Source organism: Trachurus trachurus (genome assembly GCF_905171665.1).
Source record: "Trachurus trachurus genome assembly, chromosome: 2".
Lineage (NCBI taxonomy): Eukaryota > Metazoa > Chordata > Actinopteri > Carangiformes > Carangidae > Trachurus > Trachurus trachurus.
The window spans coordinates 9,381,709-9,401,768 of record NC_139914.1 but is presented as its reverse complement, the minus strand read 5'-3'; the positions used below and the strand labels follow the sequence as shown (position 1 = coordinate 9,401,768).

The following is a 20,060-nucleotide window of genomic DNA, read 5'->3' as shown; positions in this document are numbered from 1 at the left end:
ATATTTTTTTCCAGCCCCTCAAAGTGCAGGAAAAACACAGTTTTTATTTGGAGCTAACCAACTGCTGATCGGCGGGCGCTAACCCTGGGCCGGAGGGATACATGAGTTGGTTAGGTCCAAATAAAAACAGCGTTTGAGGGGCTGGAAAAAATTATATTATAGTGAACAATGGAACTGTGTATTTTTTTTCAGGTAAAACCTCTTTTAGGCTGCGAAAAAAGGCCGTTTCTTTGGGTCTGTTCACAACACTGTATGTTGTAAATCTCTGGGCAGGGCTATGGGCTGGCGTTGCTAACAGGAGGAGCGTAGAGAGTCTGCTACTGCAATTAAAGTACTTAGAGGCTATTTGTAGATCATACAACCCCACTTTAAAAAAATGCTAATATCCCTTTAACACCTGTGGTTGTGACCAAATTTAAAAAGGTGAAACTGCTTTGTACTGAAGAAATTTTGGCGTTGAAGGCTCTCTCGACAGATAACCAATGACAATCTCGGTGTGTGCGTGTTGTGAAACCCTTCGGGCTTGGTGTCGTGGTGGTGATGGTGGTGTGTGAGCTTGACCTCCTCTCAGCTGTGCATGTAGGGTCTGCAGGGCGAGTCCGGGTGGAAGTCATACTTGCTCAGGCTGGTTGGGTAGTAGGTGGTGGTGAACATGTTGCTGGAGGGCAGAGGGGAGGAGAAGTGGTTGCACGTCTCGTCGTTCACGTGGAGATTGTTCTTGTTTAACGTCTATAAAAGTAGAGGCAAAGTTTGGGCAGACTGTCAGCAAAACTGTCAAGAGTGTGAAGCGTCACGATCGGAGCGACAAAGCTACCTTAAACTCCATGGGGATGTACTTCTCGTTCTTTGGCGCCGTGTTGCCCTGCTTGTTGTAGGTGAGGTGGTTGGGCGTGCTGGGGTGGATGACGGCCGACTCCGCCGACGGCCGGTTCAGGTGGTGGCAGTAGGAGTAGGCCATCGCCGACAGTAACGCCGCTGCAAAGAAACTAGCCAGACCCACGGCAACCAGCTGGAACAAGGTGAAGGCTGGAGGAGGAAGCACAGAAGTTATGACTCTTCAATTCTTAAAGGGATAATAATCCTTATAGTCATAGGAGTAGGTTCATTACCTTTAATTGTCAGTGCAAGCTGTTTTTAGAACGGCGGAGCAGAGCCGTGAGCTGCTCAGAGCTACGCTATGGAGGCTAATGGGATTTCTTGGTTTCCCTCATCAAACTCATTAAATACACAATCCAACAACTCCAAAACGCTCTGGTGGACAAGTTGTGACCTGCATATTCACCACGCCATGAGATAATAACAGAACGTTACCAGACAGACCAGAGTTGTTTTAGAGGTAAATTCATGCAAAACCGCTGATGCGCGTTCCTGTCAGGGGCAGTTTTTCAGCAAGCAGTCTCTATATTTCCCTCTAAAACAACTCTCTGTCTGGTAATGTTCTGTTATTATCTCATAGCGTGGTGAATGTGCAGGTCAGAACTTGTCCACCAGAGTGTTTTGGAGTTGTTGGATTGTATATTTGATGAGGGAAACCAAGAAATCCCATGAGCCTCCGTAGCGTAGCTCTGAACAGCTCACGGTTCTGCTGCCTCCGCCGTTCTAAAAATAGCTTGCACAGACAATTAAAGGTAACAAACCTACTCCTAAAACTATAGGGATTATGGCAATGGACCAATTTGCCAAAATGTTGAACTATCCCTTTAAACAAAGAATAAAAGATTCATCATCTGGTAACCGTGAACTTTCAGAGGTTAACAGAAACATCAAGTCGGGGGACAAGTGGCAGGAAACAACGTCGTCACGTTGAAAGATGATGTTTGTTATCTGGCTGCACAAACTTTAACACAGGGCCAGTGATGATTCCACGCTTTGCTCTGTCCCACACCACGTGGGGCCGAAGCCTCAAACAAAAGTCGATATGCTACCGACTGTGTGGCGCACAGGTAAAAAAGAAAAAGAAAAAAAAAAGCCAATAACTGTGTAACCTTGGAACAATCACTAGGTGTTGCAACATGTTCAGAGACTGAGGCGACACCGGCTTGTTTTTGGATGCAACAGCAAAAAATACATCAGTAGCAGGGGAGACGTGACTTGTTTGACTTACTTCCACAGGTCTGGTCTTCCTGTCCAGGTAAAATTACTGGAGAAAAAGATAAAGAGAGAGGGAGAGGGAAGGGGGACGAAATCTTTAATCTTTAATTTCATATTCGATCATCTGTTAATTTGCAACAGGTCGGCGCTTCGCTCCCTCCTACCTGGCACCTCGTGGGGCTGACACGGCCTGGACTGGGTGAGGTTTCCCTGGCAGGGACTGGCCTCAGCATCCTGGTCATCACCACAGCGACGAGTGCGATGCTGCAGACCCTCGTCGTCGCAGTCCCCCCACTCTGTCCACTCCCCCCAACCTGACCGCACACAGAAAAAGAGGACAGACATAATGAAAGGTACGACAATAAAGGCTGGCTTTCCATCCACATAGGCGAGGAATCACAAGAATCACAATTATCGACTTGTGTTTAAATATGTGTTTTTTTTTTTATTCTGCATATGAATAAAAAAAGTGCATAGAAATGTCTTGGCTGAGGCAGAAACATTTACATACTGATAAAAATAAGATCCACTGAATGTCGACTGAGGCAGATTATTTTCAATGCATCATATTTTGAGATGTGTTTCTGCATCCTTATCTTCTCCGCACACATCCTGCAGTGCAGACGAAGTGTCAGCATATCATTGCCAGCCTATATTAAATACCTCCGCTTCAAAAGAAAGCCCTAAAAAGGTATTTATTCAGAGGTTAATTGGATTATGTAACAAGACCTGGCCCACGTCTGGCTGTTCAGGGGGATGACTCAGGGGCAGCAGCAGGAGTTCTGCATATTGGCCACCTCCAAAAAGACTGAAAGAGAGGGGGGCTGTCTTGTCGTTCTCCTTCACTGTGCATTCAAACAGCGGCCGGCAAACAAAGTCAAACGGTCACCGACAGGAAGAGGCAGTGACCGGAGGAACCGTTGTGCACGGGTAACAAATGTTGAACGTTGGCTGCAGTGCAGCGGGGATCATCGATCAGCAGCCAGAGCTCGGCCTCCTTTGTGTTCCTACTGGAGTTACTTTGTGTGCTGCACAACAGTGTGAAATGGATGGGAAGTTGATTACACCAATTTGCTTCCCATGTGTCTGGAGGCTGAACAACGGTTGCATCCGTCCATCTCTGGATCAGTTGTAAAAAATCGGAGGCTATTTTGTCAGTCCTTTCTGACTTTCAGCCAGTGCATGCTGGGATAAGCTCCAGCATCCATGTTGTTTGCCTTCTCGACCCAAATATTGATTCACCACTTGCTGTATGGAGGAGATTTCCCATCAGCAGCCATACAAACATCATTATTTAATCGAGGGGTGACTGGGTGACTCTATGGAGAATATTCATGGTGTTATAATTATGACAAATGAAGACACACTCTGTATGGCAGAAAACCTGCTTAAACTAAAAAAAAGACACTTAAAATATGCACAGAAAGCAAAGCCATGACATTTTTTTTTGTTTTAAAAAGGACCACATTTATAAATGAGGAAATTTCCTCCAACATCTCTGTGTGACTTCATTGTTTCATACCTTCACATGCATGTGTGTTGCAGAGCGCCTCCTCCGTGTGCAGGCCGATACAGATGTCTCCTCCATTAGCAGGCGGTGGGTTGCTGCACGTCCGAGTCCTCTGATAGTGTCCACCCCCACAGCTGGATGAGCACTGAGACCAGGAGGACCAGCACGCCCAGGCCCCTCTCACTGCCACACACACACACACACACACAGACAATAAACTTTATCCATTTACATTTTCTGCTTTTGCAACTTAAAGAAATCCCAAGAAATCCCATTAGCTTCTGTAGCGTAGCTCTGAGCAGCTTGCAACTCTGCTCCGCTGTTCTAAAAATAGCTTGCACCGACAATTAAAGGTAACAAACCCACTGCTATGACTATAGGGATTATGGCAAAGGGCCAATTTGCCAAAATGTTGAACTATCCCTTTAAAACAGCAAAACTGTGCAGTTACCTGGACAAGGCTGAGTGTTGCAGTCCTGATACTCCACAGGAGACCCCACGCAGGCGTTGGGGTTGGTCCTGCCCTCTGCTGTGGAGCAGCTACGCTTCCGGGTTCGGAAACCTCTGGAACACTGCTGCGAACAGCTGGACCACGTTTCCCAGGATCCCCAGCGAGCACCTTGGGGCGGGGACAGAGTTCGGCCGCTGGTCTTCACCAAGTCTTCAACCAGAGCTGAAAAACACATTTTAACTGCTTTATTAGAAACTAAAACTGTTATAAATAAAAGAATGATAAGTTCAAATAAGAATCTGAGAACTTCCATCTTTTTACTGCCAAACTCAGCAGACAGACACCGTTGTCATGAAACATTGATTAGTGTGTTGTAATGTGGGTCACGTTGAAAAAATGAACTAGATTTCCCCCCGTACGCCCACACACACATAAACGACCACAATCACAAATTATTTACATTTGAATCAGGAGTAGTTCCTGAAGCGTTTTAAATGAGGCCAGCACAAATATTTCATTCTGGGGTTTTTTTTTCTGTGTTTGCAAGAGGTTGAGAGCAGCCACACCGTTTTTATATCAAAATCCTATTTTTATGCTCTGAAATAATTGAGAGTCCACAAAGAGAAAACACCTGTCTGTCTCCGAGGAGCGGAGGAAGTGGACATCTGCCTCCTCATAATGGTTCACTGATGTTTAATCAATCCACTGATTGGAAACCAGCTGCCACAGCAGCACAGTGTAAAACCCAGGCAGATGCAGTTTTACACACAGAGTATATTAGCTGGAGCAGGTTTTGTTTTGCTCTAAATCTGTTTTAAGCCACTGCACAAAATAAAAGAGAATAAAGTTTCCCTCGGGTTCAGGTGACATCTGCTAACATCTGCAGCAGCTGTGCTCCAAAAACATGGCATGGCAGGAAGGAGGAGGAGGAGGTGTGTGTCGGTGCTTACAGTCGGTCTGACAGGCTCCAGAGCCGTCGTTGGGACAGAACCGGGTCTCCATCTTCTTCTTGCCCAGCTGCAGCTGCTGGGGGTCGGGGAGCAGCGCCCGGCAGGTGTACCTGAACCTCTGCTCCTGCCGTGAGCCGTCGTGGCTGACATTGACCGGCATCCAGGGCGTCCAGGGGGTGTTGCGGCGCACTTCAGGACACGCCTCCAGGTTGCAGACTTTATACTCCTGGAAGACATGGTGGTGGATGAAGGATGAAAACTAAAGCATGTTTGCTTTATCTCCCAAAAACCATGCATGCTGTGTTTTCCAGTAATTCATTAACATCCTGCAGGGACACGTTGCTGCATTAGATAGATAGAATAGATTCAGCTAAACTGTGCAAATAGTGCAGTTTTTCTTGGACGGAGTTAATTATGCAGCTAATTACTGTGGCTGAATGCGACGAATTAAACAAGGCTGCATCCAGCTGAAGACATACAATGATGCTTCACAGTCACCCCTTACAGAGCAGATTAATCAGGGTTTCTTAAATACACACCCAGGTCTCTAACTGGGGGGTAACATGAGAGAAGACAGTGTAGTGTAGGTTTCTATTTAGGTTTGATGTTGGCTTCATCTGACAGGTTTTATTTGGCGCTCATCTGCCTATATGGTCCCAACATAATATTTGATGGTATATAGGAATCTTTACGATTAATTAATTGTGGCGTTATCACCGCAATTAATTGTGAAAACATGTGATCGTGACATCCCTACTTTGAACCTTGAATTCATATCTTTATTCTAAACATCTTTATTGTCGTTGTATTACCGTGGCACATCCGGGACAAGTGTTTCCGTTCTCACAGGTTCTGGTCCTGGAGTGGACGCCGCCTCCACACTCAGCGCTGCAGTGAGTCCAGGAGCTCCACGTCGTCCACAGCACGGGCAGAGGACACGGCTTCTTCTCGTTGCACAGCCTGGAAACACAAAGGCTTCGCTCAGACTCGGACACTGATGTCACTTCTATTCAAAGTGGTGGTGATATTTGAAATCTTAACAATTATTGACGGGGTTTCTAACCTCTCTTCTCGACCCTGGCCGACGCAGATCCGACCGCCGTGGCGAGGAGAGGGGTTGTTGCAGGACCGCTGCCTCACCTCAAATCCAATGCCACAACTACTGCTGCACTGGCCCCACGACGACCAGGGAGTCCAGCCTCCGTTCCTGAGGAGCAGGACGCAGAGGAAAAAAATATTATTATCTGACCTGCACTTGAATCAAGCAAATAAAATATCTAAGGAGATTGCTGAGACTAAAACTGGGTTAAGAACTGTCCAACGCATTATTAAAAACTGGAAGGAGAGTGGGGAACCATCATCTTCAAGGAAGAAATGTGGTCCAACGTGACCACAGAGTCCAGACCTGAACCCCATTGGGAATAAATCCAACTTTGGACGGAAATAAATGTTGTAACATTGCAGAACCTTATTAAAACGATGCCACAAAAGCTAAAGGCGGTCCAACAAAATATTAGAGTGTATTTCTTATTGACACTGGCTGGCGGCCAATTAGACGCCTCCCTGATGGTATTATTATTACTTTACTGCATTTTTCCCCCCTGCATTTGCCTTGCACTTTTGCACAGTACTGTACTGTACCTGGAACAGTTTGCCACCTGGATGGTGGGGCCCTTGCACTGGACCCCACCACATCTTGCCGCTGGTCCGTCACACGAGCGGGAACGACACGCACAGCTGCTGACGGAGCCCTCGCCGTCATCATGGTTACAGGGCTGCCATGGCGCCCAAGGGCCGAAACCACCATCCTGCGTTAGGTTCCTCATCTTCGGTGGAGATTTTTAGAGGGAAACACAGTCACAATATGTCCTAAATCTGATTTCTCATTCTTTTTTTTTTAATTATGGGACGTTATGTGTCTTACTGGGCACTCTGTGATGTTTTGCGTCCACTGGTTCATGTTGGAGCTCTCCTCGATGGTGGTGCAGCGCTTCTGCTTGTGATCCCAGCCACAATACGGGTCCCGAGCCTCCATGCAGTAACTAATGCGAGATCAGAAAAGCCAGTCAGTGATTCGTCAAAGCTGCAGATTTAGCCAGACTCCCTGCCTGACACAATCTCCCGTCTGCTGTGAACTGCTGACACACAAAGTGACGTCAAGAACTTCCGGCCGTCTGCACTTTTCAGACAGTTTAAAATCAGCAGGATTGTCTAGAATAATGTTTTCTCTGCTGGTGCGTTTCAAGTAGGAGGGCGAACACAGAGAAACTGCTGTACATCACACAGCTTTTTGTCAGACTGTCAGCATATTTTAGTGGAGCATTTACAGTGAACAAATTCATTAGCGGCCCACTTATGTAATGTCTGCTCCAAGGTTTGCCAAAAATATGGACTGGCGGTTCAAAAGCAGTTTCTTCACAGGGAAAATAAAATGGGCTCTTAACATAATCATCTTTGTCAGCGTTTACTGTGCGTGCGCCTCTCAGACTTGGACGCCCACGTGTGTTTGTCTCTTTAACGGCAGAGGGTTAATAAATCTTTTTAAGTGTTTTGAGTCGAGTTCATAAATCTGCACACTCACCAGCAGCAGCAGATACAGAGCAGACTCACAGAGCTGAAGTGTAACTCGGTTGCAGATTGTGGATTTGCACATGCTTTGTATCAAGTTCTTACTCTTATATCTCTTCTCTAAACAACACTAAAAGAGCTGTACCGTTCGGTCGGATAGCTGGAGCATCGCTCTAATGGGATCTTCACCAGTCTGTCATCAAGCCCCACAAACAGGGATCTGTCACTCTGGAGGATTTTAAGGCTCTTGATTGGGCCGATCTGTCCTTCAGGGAGGACCCTGAGCTCCTCCAGGTAGCAGCCGTGAAGGCTTTTATTGGTTGTGGAGAGAGCTTTCAGGACGGTGCCGTATTCTGACGAGACAGAGAGGGAGAAAAGTTCTGTAAATATAGGAAATATAACTCTTATGTTTCAGCCCAGCCACAGCTCCGTCCTCCTCCTCCTCCTGCTCACCGGTGCCGATGTACATGACGTGGAAGAGGGCGTCCCGGCCCTGCACGATGTCCACCACCAGCTTGGAGAAGCGCAGGTTGTCCTGGGTGAGCAGAGGGTTGACGGTCAGCGGCTGGACCACGTCGTTCATCAGGAAGAGTCGCTGGGCGTCCTGGAGGCTGCGCTCTGTCAGGTTCCCGCCGGGGCCGCCCTCCTCCAGAGTCCCACACTGCAGGATCAGGTTCAGTGTGAGGTATTAAAGGGATAGTTCAACATTTTGGCCCATTGCCATAATCCCTATAGTTTTAGAAGTAGGCTTGTTACCTTTAATTGTTGGTGCAAGCTGTTTTTAGAACGGCGGAGCAGAGCCGTGAGCTGCTCAGAGCTACGCTATGGAGGCAAATACACAATCCAAAAACTCCAAAACGCTCTTGTGGACATTCACCACACTATGAGATAATAACAGAACGTTACAAGACAGAGTTGTTTTAGAGGTAAATTCATGTAAAACCGCTGATGCGAGTTCCCGTCGGGGGCAGTTTTTCAGCAAACAGTCTCTGTATTTGCCTCTAAAACAAATCTGTCTGGTAACGTTACATTATTATCTCATAGCGTGGTGAATGTGCAGGTCACAACTTGTCCACCAGAGCGTTTTGGAGTTGTTGGATTGTGTATTTGATGAGGGAAACCAAGAAATCCCATGAGCCTCCGTAGCGTAGCTCTGAGCAGCTCACGGCTCTGCTCCGCCGTTCTAAAAACAGCTTGCACCGACAATTAAAGGTAACAAACCTACTCCCAAGACTATAGGGATTATGGCAATGGGCCAATTTGCCAAAATGTTGAACTATCCCTCTAAAGTGATGTAGAAAACAAAATAAAAAATGTTTGTGATGCCGGTCACACACAGTTGATGAGTACATAATTCAAACATCGCTATAAACACACCGGAGGCATTTGTTTTGCAGTTTGCGCTGCGGAGGCCCCGTTACTGATGATGATGTAAGTAAACGCTAAACAAATGCAAATCTGGAATTAAAAATACCCAAACTATTGCATATGAAATGAAGCAATTATATAATTTAAACCGGCCCTGCAGCTCGGTTCAGAGAGCATTTTTTGTATTCGTGTTGGAAACTGTCCAGGCACTTATTGCTGGATGTGTGTTTGATGGAGGTGAGTTGGGATTTTTATGCCGTGCTCGGAGATGAAATGGGCTTCAGTGCTTTTGAAACCTCCATAAGCCTCGGAGGGAAGGCTGCAAAATTGTGGAAGGCATGACGCAGTTTCATTATCTGAGAGGAAAAACAGGTTTGTGGCTCGGATCCAGCGTGTGTGTGTGTGTGCTGTGTTTTCTCTGTGTAAATATGAATTACCTGGAAATTGGGTATGGGGTTTGGGGTGGAGAGCCAGGCGGTGCGGGGGTTCTCCTGGTAACGGAAGGGTCCGTTGAACGCCTGGGTGATGGAGCTCAGATTGAAGGCGCAGACGGCCGAGGCTGATATGCTGTTCCTGAGGGAGCGGGGTGTGTAATCACGGTCAGATCGCTGCAATTCAGTGTGAAAGGAAACGAGGAAGAAGAAGTGACTTATAAACTCACACGTTGGTGGTGAAGATGCCGTAGATCAGGTCCTGCTCCGGCAGGTAGAAGGTGCTCTGCAGCTCGTTGTAGTAGAAGGGGATTTCGCCCGAGCGGGAGCAGTTGAGCCGGGCCTTCATGAAGGTGGTCCACGTGTCCTCCAGGAGGAAACGACCTCCCATGTCGTTCTTGCAGACCCGGGCCACGCGGGAGAACACCATCTTCCCGCAGTCGTTCTCTACCGCCGTTTCTCTCAGGAAGAAGTAGGCGAACCGGCCGATCTCGTACACAGAGACAAAATGAGGCTCTGGGGAGACGAGAGAGAGAGAAAAAAAGAAGATTTGAATTTTATTTTCACCCAAAAGACAAACAGGGTTCCTACAGCTTAAGCCAAGTTAAATTTAAGACTTTTTAAGACTTTTTTAAAGCCACTTGAAATTAAATTTAAGACCGACTTCATAATAAACACAAATGCAGAAAAAAGAAGAAAAAAAACACCACATCAATTACATAGGGTTAGGGACAATTTTACCCACTTTCCTATGTGATCCAAGGTAAAGTGACTGCTACATGAACATTGGATTGTGTCTCTTTCCAGCTGTCCTTTCAAAATAAATGCATAAAAAGTCTGGGGGAAAAAAAAACACTGACTCGGGAGCTGGTGGCGGTGAGAAATTTAGCGTTGACGGCCGCCACTAACTTCTCTATGTCGGAATGTTACCAATTATTTTGAGATTTGAGACTAATTACAACCATAAAATACCACTTACCGAGTGTTAACATTTTTAAGACTTTTGAAAAATTGATTTAAGACATTTTAATGCCAATTAAGGCCTTGTTTTTAGATTAATGAATTCAATGCCTTTTAAGACTTTTTAAGGATCCGTAAGAACCCTGACAAATCTGTGTGTGTTTACCGTTCAGCCACTTGGAGTTGTACTGGGCGCTGCGCAGTGGCGGCATGTTCCCCAGGCTCCTGTAGATGACCGGGTCGCGTCCCGAGAAGTCGATGACCGTGGCGGCGTACAGCTCGCCCTTCTCTGTCACCATGGCGGTGGAGTTGTGGCGCGGGTCGTAGGGACACCGGGCCACGCCGTTCACCGTGTCCAACACCTGACTGGTGTTATCGATCTGGCGGAGGGGGAGAAGATGATGAGGTTGTTTCAGATCTATTCTTATCTAATCTATGATCTAATAATTGATTATCTGATGACAAACTGTTGTACCAACCTGCCTGGTTATACAGACGGGGGTGAACGCGTTGGTCCCACATGTGAAGAGCGTCTGCCCACTGATCAACAAAACCCGGATGTAGTTTTGACATTCCTCCTGCACACAAACGCACCACAACCCAGTGTTACTGCGTCCGTCATTAATGAAAACACCTCAGTATTACTGTTGTGTGACACACGGCGCTACAATACCTCAGATTTGCCTTTGCTCTGACACGAGCGCCTTGTCTCTTCATCAGGAGCCCACTCTGTCGCCTGGGGATGGAAAAATAAAGTTTTAAGGCGAGACACTACAGGCAAAAACACTGTTTTTTCATGCACTGATCTATTTTGAGATTTTGGGCTATTTTTCCTCCTTAACATGTATTCTTTCAGAAAAATCCACATTAATTAATAGTAAAAGTACGATTTTCATTAACAATCTATGGGAGATAGAGAATAAAAGCTTTGAATGCTAATAAATAGTTTAATTTAAAATCCAAATAACCTTTTTCTTTTATATAACCTCTACTGTATTTTTTAATGCATTAGACTAATTCCGTCTCAGTCTATCATCAGCTGGTGTTACCTGTATGAGGGAGGCGTTGCCCAAACTCAGTCTAAAGATGAAGTTTCTGAAAAAAAAAAAAAAACATTTCACAGAAGTTGAAACAGGAGAACTTGATTCTTGATGCGTTCAGGTGGTTTTGTTTTTTGTAGCGTTGAGCAGACTCTTACCTCGCTCCCACAACGAGCTGGTTCCTGCTCAGGTCCAGGGCCAGCTGGGAGAAATCCTTCACGCCTGGACGGGAGAACTCGGACACCCACGGCCGCAACGCTGCAGCGGTAGGAGGAGGAGGAGGAGGAGGAGGAGGAGGAGGAGGAGTGGTGGCGGAAAGACGAGACAAAGAGGTGAAGAGCACGATGAAAGATGAACAATGAAGAGGAGAGGTAAGATTGATGAGAGGAGAGAGGAAACGACAGAGAGGGGATAAAGAAGTGGGAGGAGCAGGATGATGGACGGGAAGAGGAAAAAGACAAGGAGCAAATCGGAAAGATGAAAATAAAGAGGGAGGGAAAAAGGGGAGAAGTAATAAGTTCTCCATTCTATGCGTGGGAATCGCTCTTCTTCATCACATGTCACCTGCTTCACTGCTTCAGATTTTGGTCTCAGAGACTTGGGGCGCAGCTGCTCATTTTCTGTAGTTTTTTAAGATCTTCGACATAAACACACAGTTTCCTGCTCCGCTGGTCATTCATGTTGTGTGAGCTTGACAGTATTTAAATATGTGATGACAGCTGTCTGTCACGTCTGATCAGATCACACCCACACAGTCCTGATGATGCAGATTAGCTGAGCTCGCTTCAACTCTTCATAAATAACAATTTGAGAAGATTTTTGTTCTTTTTGCACATATAAAAAACATGACATACAGTATGTTTTTCAAAATGACATTTCTTCACACACTTGTGCTGCTTTGCAAAATGGTTTATAGCCTAGATTAAAAAAAGATGGTATTGATGATCTATTGAATTTCTTCAAACTGAGACATTTCAAAACACTTGAACAATAGTAAGTGATATTTGATTTATAGCAGAGAGTTATTCGCCTTTACCACTGAAGTAATCCACTCTTTTTTCTACATTGTGCAGCACTTTGTGGCTTTGTGTCAAAGTCTATTGTCATTATAAATGACATGAAATGACATTGATTTAAAGCCTGGACGGCTGCACAGAACCAGACATTAAATAAGCCACTTTGGCATTTTTATATGAGCTCTGGATGGTGCGAACAAACCGCATAAAGTGCAACAAATTAATCCTTTTGACAATCATTCAGAGCCTTCACCAAAAGGAATTCTGGTTCCTCCTGTTTGAGGGAGTGGGAGTGGGAGTGGGAGGGGGGGGCAAATGTACCCACAACAAAAACAGCACAGTCTGCCAGACGAGCACTTTGAGCTGAATGGAAACTGACATCCAGTCAAAATAATATCATCAAAGGCCGTTTCACAGGCGTTCGACAGCTGAAGAAGAACACTTAATGAGGCCAAGGCAGCAGACACAACTTCCAAAATATGAAATATGTAAAGTGCATGTATCAAAACTTGGGTGTTAAAGTTACAATCTGACACAAAATGAATCCACGTGGGAGCTTTTAGCACAGCCAGATGTTTTCTGATCTCTATGTTAAAGCCAAACCTCACTTGTTCGGCTTTAACATATTCAGCAACAGGTTTGAAAAACGCAAACAAAAGGGTTAGAACTATTACAGCTGTCTGGCTTCAGCTCCACATAAACACAAACCATCAGTCGAGCAGCAACAGTGATTTTCAGAGTGACCTATTAAATCCAAATTGTGTTGGTGCATTTTCCCGTGGACATAATGAGCTGCGGCGAAGCAGACAAACACAGACCGTCCACGTATGAGCTTGTGACTCAGCATGGGAAATTACTTCACCATAATACGTCGCTTTTGGACCCTCGCAAGGTTAAAAACACAGATCAGAGATGGAGACTCGGGATTAGGGGACAAAAACTGTGAAATATGGATATAGGACTGTGTGACTGAATCCACAGGTTTCCCTTTTAGGTTATCTGGATCAATCTGTCGTGATCGGAGCGCGTTCAGTCCAGATTCCATCACATTATAGTGTCATAGTTTGAAACATCTGGACGACTAACACCTCTGGATTCTGGCGTATTTTGCTCAGTTTCTGCATCTTTGTTCTGTCGTGGTGACTGTTCAGAATTAGCACTTGTTTTTGTAAAGTGCATCTGATGACATTGTGACTGATCTTTCAATTGAATGTATTATTTGTATGTTGATAATCCAAAATTTTTTCTTTTTCTTTTAGTCCAGGGACAACAGATGCAAAATAGCCTTTTGGCTAATTCTGGCATGTTTACATTTGTTTAAATGTTTTTATTAATGTGCAATGTCCCTGATCCTTAAACCTTTAAATGAATAAAATAAAAATGACATGGACCTATCACTACGTTGGTGATTATTACCAGTGGGTGTAATGGTAAATAAATAAATCAGCCTGTGGAGCAGCAAAATAAAAGTCAGTGCAGTCAGTTTGTCTGTGATGCTGATAACTTATCATCGCTGCTCCTGCGACAACACAAAGCATCGTTATATGGTCCCAACTTTGAAAAGTGTACACAAAGCAAGGTGAATCTCTTTAGATAGAGATGTTTGACTTGTTGTTTACTGGATGGATTACTGATGGATGGGCGGCTGTGAAACTTAACGACGCCCTCACCTTGGTAGGAGACGACGGGATGCTCCTTTCTGCTGCAGTCTGCAGGTTTGATGAGAGGCTGCTGCTGCTGCTGCGACAGACAAACAGACCAACAACAGAGGAGCAGCACCAGGCCACAGGGGGAGAGGGCCCGCGCCCCCCACCCTGACGGAAACATAGCTCCAGTCTTCTACCAGGTCCTCGGGAAACACCTGTTGAAACAGAAGAGACAGCCGTGATCAGGGAGAATCTATAAACATCTATAAACTAATATCTAAACCCCCCTCTGTCCCCCCACGTCCACCTGCCGCTGTCCTGCCCCTCAGTGTCAGCGGGACTCGGTCACAGCTTATTCCCCCCCCGCCTCAAAAGCCCAGAGAGCCGCCAAATCTGTCAAATGCCGCCTCTCAAAACCGAGGGTGCCATCAAGGGAGCTCTTCATGACTGAGGAGAGCCATTCAGAGAGCAGACTGGGCCCGGGGCCAGAGCAGGGGGTGTGAACTTTGAACTGAGAGCCACATGAAGGGTCTTTGTGTCAACATCAAAATCCATTAATGAACATCAAAATCTGCTCGAGGATGATTATCTGGCGAGGACGACCATATGCAGAGGATTACAGCCGTGGTCCATTCAAGAAATTAGCTGGGGGACCTTGGACTCAGCCGCGCTGTTTTTTTATTCATGCACAGATGAATAATTAACCTAAAACACTAGCTGTGCTACACGGAGTCAGAGCGCCGATATCTGAGTGGGGTCTTTGGCTGAACCCAAAGAGAAGAAAATGAACGTTTGAGTCGAGCGATTTGTTTTGTTTCCTTCACCTGAAAAAGTCCTGTCAAGAAGAAGAAGATCCGAATATCCTCAGAAAGTGATACTGCTCCTTCACCCACTTCATTCCCTGTCTCCATGTTTTTTTTTTGTTTTCTTTACTGGTTCATGGAGACGAAGGAGCGGCGGCCGAGCGGCCAGACAGCAATCTGAGGAGCCGATGTGTCAAATGACTCAAAATACAGCACTTGAGAACAAATGGACATCCAGGTGCATGAGGTGTTTCTAGGTGTAAAGAAAACTCATTTTAGAGAGAGAGAGAAAAGAGCTGAGGAACAGGAAGCGGGAAATGTGCACACTTTTTATAATAAAGCTTCAGGAGATTGAAGAATTTAAACTGTCAGCTGAGAGAAAGTTTATAGGCTACATTTGAGATAAAAGAGGTCAAAATTACACATTCGTCAAGTTATTCTTCACTACAGTTGAGCAGATTGTTTTTTTTTTTATTCCTTCATGGCAGCCCCCACTTTCCTTGGCGACGTGCTCTGCAAAATGGTGAATGTGTGTCTGCTGTTCCCCAGGAGGAGGCAGAGGTTTTTTCGACCTGCTGGGTTCGACATTGCTGCTTAATGAAGCGGCGGGAACAGAGCCTCCACCGCTGGCCTCACTTTTTGTTCTGCGGCCGTGCCTCCTCCCGGCCTGGGATCTGTCTGCTCGGTACAATAGGGGGGTGGAGGGGGGGTGGAGGGAGGGGGTTAACAGCAGATGTCAGTCAAGATACTTCAGGGGCAGTAGGAAATGTAGATTCTCTCAGAAATGATCTGCTTAGTCCTCCAAACAAGCAGCACACCTCGCCCTTTGCCCTTTTCCTCCATTCATTAGTGTTACAATAAGAAACGAAGGCTGCAGGGTGGAAATGCACGTGTTGTTTTAACACATTAAACGTCTCCTGCTTTCATTTTTCTGCTGAGACCGTCGGTTGTTTCTTGCTTCTTGGCAAATTAACAGCTTGTCGGAGAAGCGCGTGTTCCTCCGAGGGGCTGTAGTGGTGCTGCAGCCTGTAATTGTTTTAATTACTGATTAATCCATTGATTATTTTTAGCCATGCTTGAGGCAGCTAGGTTCAACAGAGGACGACGGCTCGGTCCAACACTTCACTACAACAGATACTGGATGGATGAGCTGCAGTTATTTATTTGATTCCAGATAATAATCCTGATGATGTCAGTGATTCCTCTGACTGAATATCAATAAAAAAGGTTGAAAAAATAAAGAAAAAAGTAGCGAAACATGCAAATGTTTTCGTATCTCTGCTTAATTAGCGATTTCATTGATTAATTTTCAGTGGAATTAATTTGTTTCCCAACATAAAGTGACAACTCAACGCTTTTAAATGTGATTCAAGCGATTGGATCCTTAGTCGATGTCGCATTGAAGTAAACAGAGTGTCAAATATTTCAGATTTGGGGGAAAGGTAGGTTTTATAGTGTTTTTCCTGAAGCCGTGCCAGAACATGAATCCATCCAAGTAGCTGCCCGGGTTGGGAAAAACACCATAAAGACTCAACAACCTGTGAAGAGATTAGAAATACACAGCCTCGGATTCATGTGACCTATGTGTGTGTGTGTGTGTTTGGACTGTGGGAGGAAAACCACAGGAACACGGAGGGAACATGTGACTTACACACACACACACACACAGGGGAACATGGCCAAGATGTTAACATCTGAGCTACTGAGCTTTAAGTCTAAGACACCGACTCACTGTGTCAACACACTGAGATACGACAGGTGTTCACATCACTGCTCTGTCTGCTCTGGATTATTCACTGTGTGTGTCTGTGTGTGTGTGAGTGTGTGTGTGTGTTTCCTTCTGACAAACACCACCCCTCTACTCACTCAGGGAAAAGAACAGACTTCTTAATGTGTCTGCTAAAAGCTCAGACACTCTCAGAGCTCCGGCCTGAAAACAACTGTTCCTAAAGTAAAACTTTTATTTTGAAATAGCAGCTATTCCAAAACACTGAAAGTTCCACTCGCTCACAAATGAGATGATGATTTTCTCTCTCCTGACACTGTACATCTAATTAATCAGGATGTGCTCTTGCCTGTAATCACAAACCTATTACAGTACTGTAGAAGAATAGCTTTGGAAATGTTTGCATAAATACCACAGCGTACGGCGGCCTGATGAGACGGGGCTGAATTAAATAAAGTACCTACGTGCTGATGCTGAATGCTCGGATAAAGACGGCAGATAATCAGTGATGCACAGCCACAACAGAGCTGCTGCTGAATCCCGTCCACAAACAAGAGCTCAACTGATCAGAAAGTCATTAAACACGCCACTAACTTCAGAGAGGAGTCTGTTCTCCATCACTTCGACTTCAACTAGTCCAAACTGCTCCCTGCTCAGCTCCTTTCACACATATGCCCTTATATAGACTGTTTACCTATAGAGTGACATTTAGCACTAACACCTGATTTGTTGCACTTTCTGGAGGCTAGAAAATACACATAGGAGTTCCCTGTGTGGTGAACAGACTGGAGTATTCATAAAGTGCTAAAATTAGTGTTTTTTGTGGCAAAGTTATTATTATCTGTGGGAAATTAATGATTTACAGAAAACAAGGGGCTAAGAATACATTGCAATGTTAAAAATCTGCTATAAGATGATTTTTATCCTGACTGATTCACTGGACCAGGCAGCTCTCTCAGGTCAGGAGTTCATGCAAATCAATCCTATAATAGACAGCAGCTCTTTAAGTCAGTGGCTCCTGTTTACTTGTCTACAGAGTCTGGTGGCCCAGTTCAACAGAGGCTCATTTGTTTTATAAAGAACTGTGGGATGTTTCTTTCTCGATGTGCTGGCTTATCTCAGGAGAGTTTGCTGCAGCCTCCAGAGTTTCACCTTCACCGCTGGTGGAGATGTGTTTGAACGGACGGGCTGTTTTGTTTTTTGACAGTGACTAATCTGCTCTTCTTGGAGATATTGCAACTTTTTTTTTTTTTACAGTCTAACAATGTGTCACAACCTCCTCTACTGCTACATCGAGGGAATCTCAAGCTTTTAAAGCGTGCATACAAAATTAAAGCAACACTATTCAAGCACTCTTGGTTTTGTCTCGAGACAAACTGAAGGAGTAGGACATTTCAGCCTTTTCAGAAACCATAACCCCACCACCTCCATGGTGTATGTCACTTGGACACCTCCATAGCTTATATATGAATGAGAAGAGCAGAGAACGGGGCAGCCGCTCTGACACTGCGACTGTATTTGTTCTTTCTCTGTCAGGGTGAGTAAGACCTCATCAGTCATAGCTTACAAAACAGCTATTAGAGGGAATTATAGGTTGTCAAAAGATGCACCTTGGAAATGCTTAATAGCACTTACACAGGCTACAAAATGAGCATCCAGACAAATCCTCTTTCCTGGTGATATATGACGGGGAAATTCATTACGAGCAATTATTTCTTCATCCAGAGGCCCTGTAATTTGTTCCTGCGTGGCATGGGAAATAAAAGAAGAGAGTGCAGCGTCTGACCCTTGTATGTCTGCCTCTTGTCTCAGTTCTCTTCATCCGAGTACTTGGACCTCATCCAAATATCATTAAAAGAAACAGTAACCCCCCCTACACCTCCCTAAACCCAAAAACATGGGATTCCACATTCCTCCTCAGATAAAACAAAGACTCACGACACAAAACACCTGCTATTAAAAGGGAACTCCCCTTTTTTTTTTAAGTTTCCCCTGCAGCAGGTAGCACTACACACCAATGGAGTCAGTTCATGGAGATTTGTGAGTTGGAGCAAACGGACACTGAGAGGGCATCCAGAGTCTCTCCATCAAAATATTCAGGGAGGACCATTTCCGAGGCAGTATTCCCAGCTCCTTCCTACCGGGGTGAATGGCCTCTCTGTGCGACCTGCCAACTATCTGCCAATGGCCGCTCTCTTTTACAAGTGAATAGACTGAGTTTAGCCACAGTTAAAAAGACACACTAACGTGCCATGGCTGCGCCACAATGGCCGCTCGGGTAATTTGCCAAACCTAATGATGCCGGTTTGGCCCCGGCGAGAGGAGGTAGAGAGCAGGAATCCTAAAGAGGCACACAGCTGCACTGATCCCTCTCTTCTCTATCTCCCCTCGCTCCTCTCTGCCTCCCTCCGTCCTTCTCTCCATTTCTTTTACTCTCTGAAATAAACGACACACACACACACATAGGGTGCATAACCAAACTCACACCCTCTGCATTCTCTTAATTACTCCCTGTCTCCATCACTATCCCAAATCCTCAGTGATGGAAATCTACCCAGTAGCCATGAAGGACAATGAGTGGCCGGCCCGCCCCGTTCTCCACCATGTTTATCCATAAATTCAAATGGGAAATAGGTCAAATGAAAAGAAGCCACTTTTAACAACAACCTGCAAAAATCAGATGAATCCAACTGAGCATTTAGCAGCTACGGAGCTAATTGTTTCATAAAAGAGAGGCCAACAAACATTAGTATTAGTATTAAGTTGACAGTGAATCAATACTGCAGTTGTTCTCAATCTGAATCTGAATCTGAACATTTTAATTATAATCTTTGTGGTAAGAGATGCTGACTACATCAACAAACTACGCTGTGCTATGATCCATCATCCACATGCAAAAAAAAAAACACCAAATGACACACACAGCACGGTGCAACCACCTGTTGTTCTCAGGTGACCGGTGCAACGCTGCTATAAATATCACCTGAACTGCTTATATTTGTCAGGAAAACATAGTACACTTATTTTCCATTAGCTCAGTATGATGAGTCCTGTGTGTTTCTGTTTAAGAGCCTGAGATCTTCTTACTTTTAATCACCATAACATCTTTATTGCATTAATATGCATGGCAAGTGTACATACAAGTCTTAGTGCTTTAACTCGTCCACCATGGAGAAGCGTCTCCGAGTCCAGACATGTGACAATTATTTTCCCAGTAATGACTAATGGCTCATTCTATTAAAAAAAAATCTATTAAAAAAAACTAATCAAGTTTCTAATCAAGAGTTTTTTTTACATAGAAATGTTCAGGTACCATGCAGCCTCTTCAGTTCCAAAATATTCATCAGTATCTGAAGAGCACGAGGCAGAGACACACTCAGTCAGTATGACATGTCCCTGCTTCACAAAAAGATAATTGCCTATCTATTGAGTGATCAGACTGAAAAGGAAAAAAAAGGGGAACAAAAAAGATAATAAATAAATTAATATGCGCACGTTCA

General features: G+C 45.0%; 1 protein-coding gene across 1 annotated transcript; it reads right to left on the bottom strand.

Annotated features, from left to right (window-relative positions):
- Positions 1-567: 567 nt before the first annotated feature.
- Positions 568-14,235, bottom strand: LOC310999467 (semaphorin-5B-like; the record flags this gene model as incomplete). The annotated part of the gene is made up of 21 exons (XM_083989903.1): positions 14,056-14,235; positions 11,528-11,627; positions 11,379-11,424; positions 11,003-11,065; positions 10,809-10,907; positions 10,496-10,709; positions 9,600-9,885; positions 9,376-9,511; positions 8,024-8,231; positions 7,716-7,923; positions 6,927-7,044; positions 6,644-6,828; positions 6,066-6,209; positions 5,815-5,962; positions 5,003-5,228; positions 4,053-4,274; positions 3,614-3,784; positions 2,256-2,405; positions 2,105-2,140; positions 815-1,026; positions 568-729 (listed from the first exon to the last, which is right to left on the bottom strand). The coding sequence occupies exons 1-21, from the start codon at positions 14,210-14,212 to the stop codon at positions 568-570; spliced, it is 3,291 nt and encodes a 1,096-aa protein (XP_083846029.1). The 5' UTR covers positions 14,213-14,235.
- Between the last annotated feature and the right edge of the window lie 5,825 nt (positions 14,236-20,060).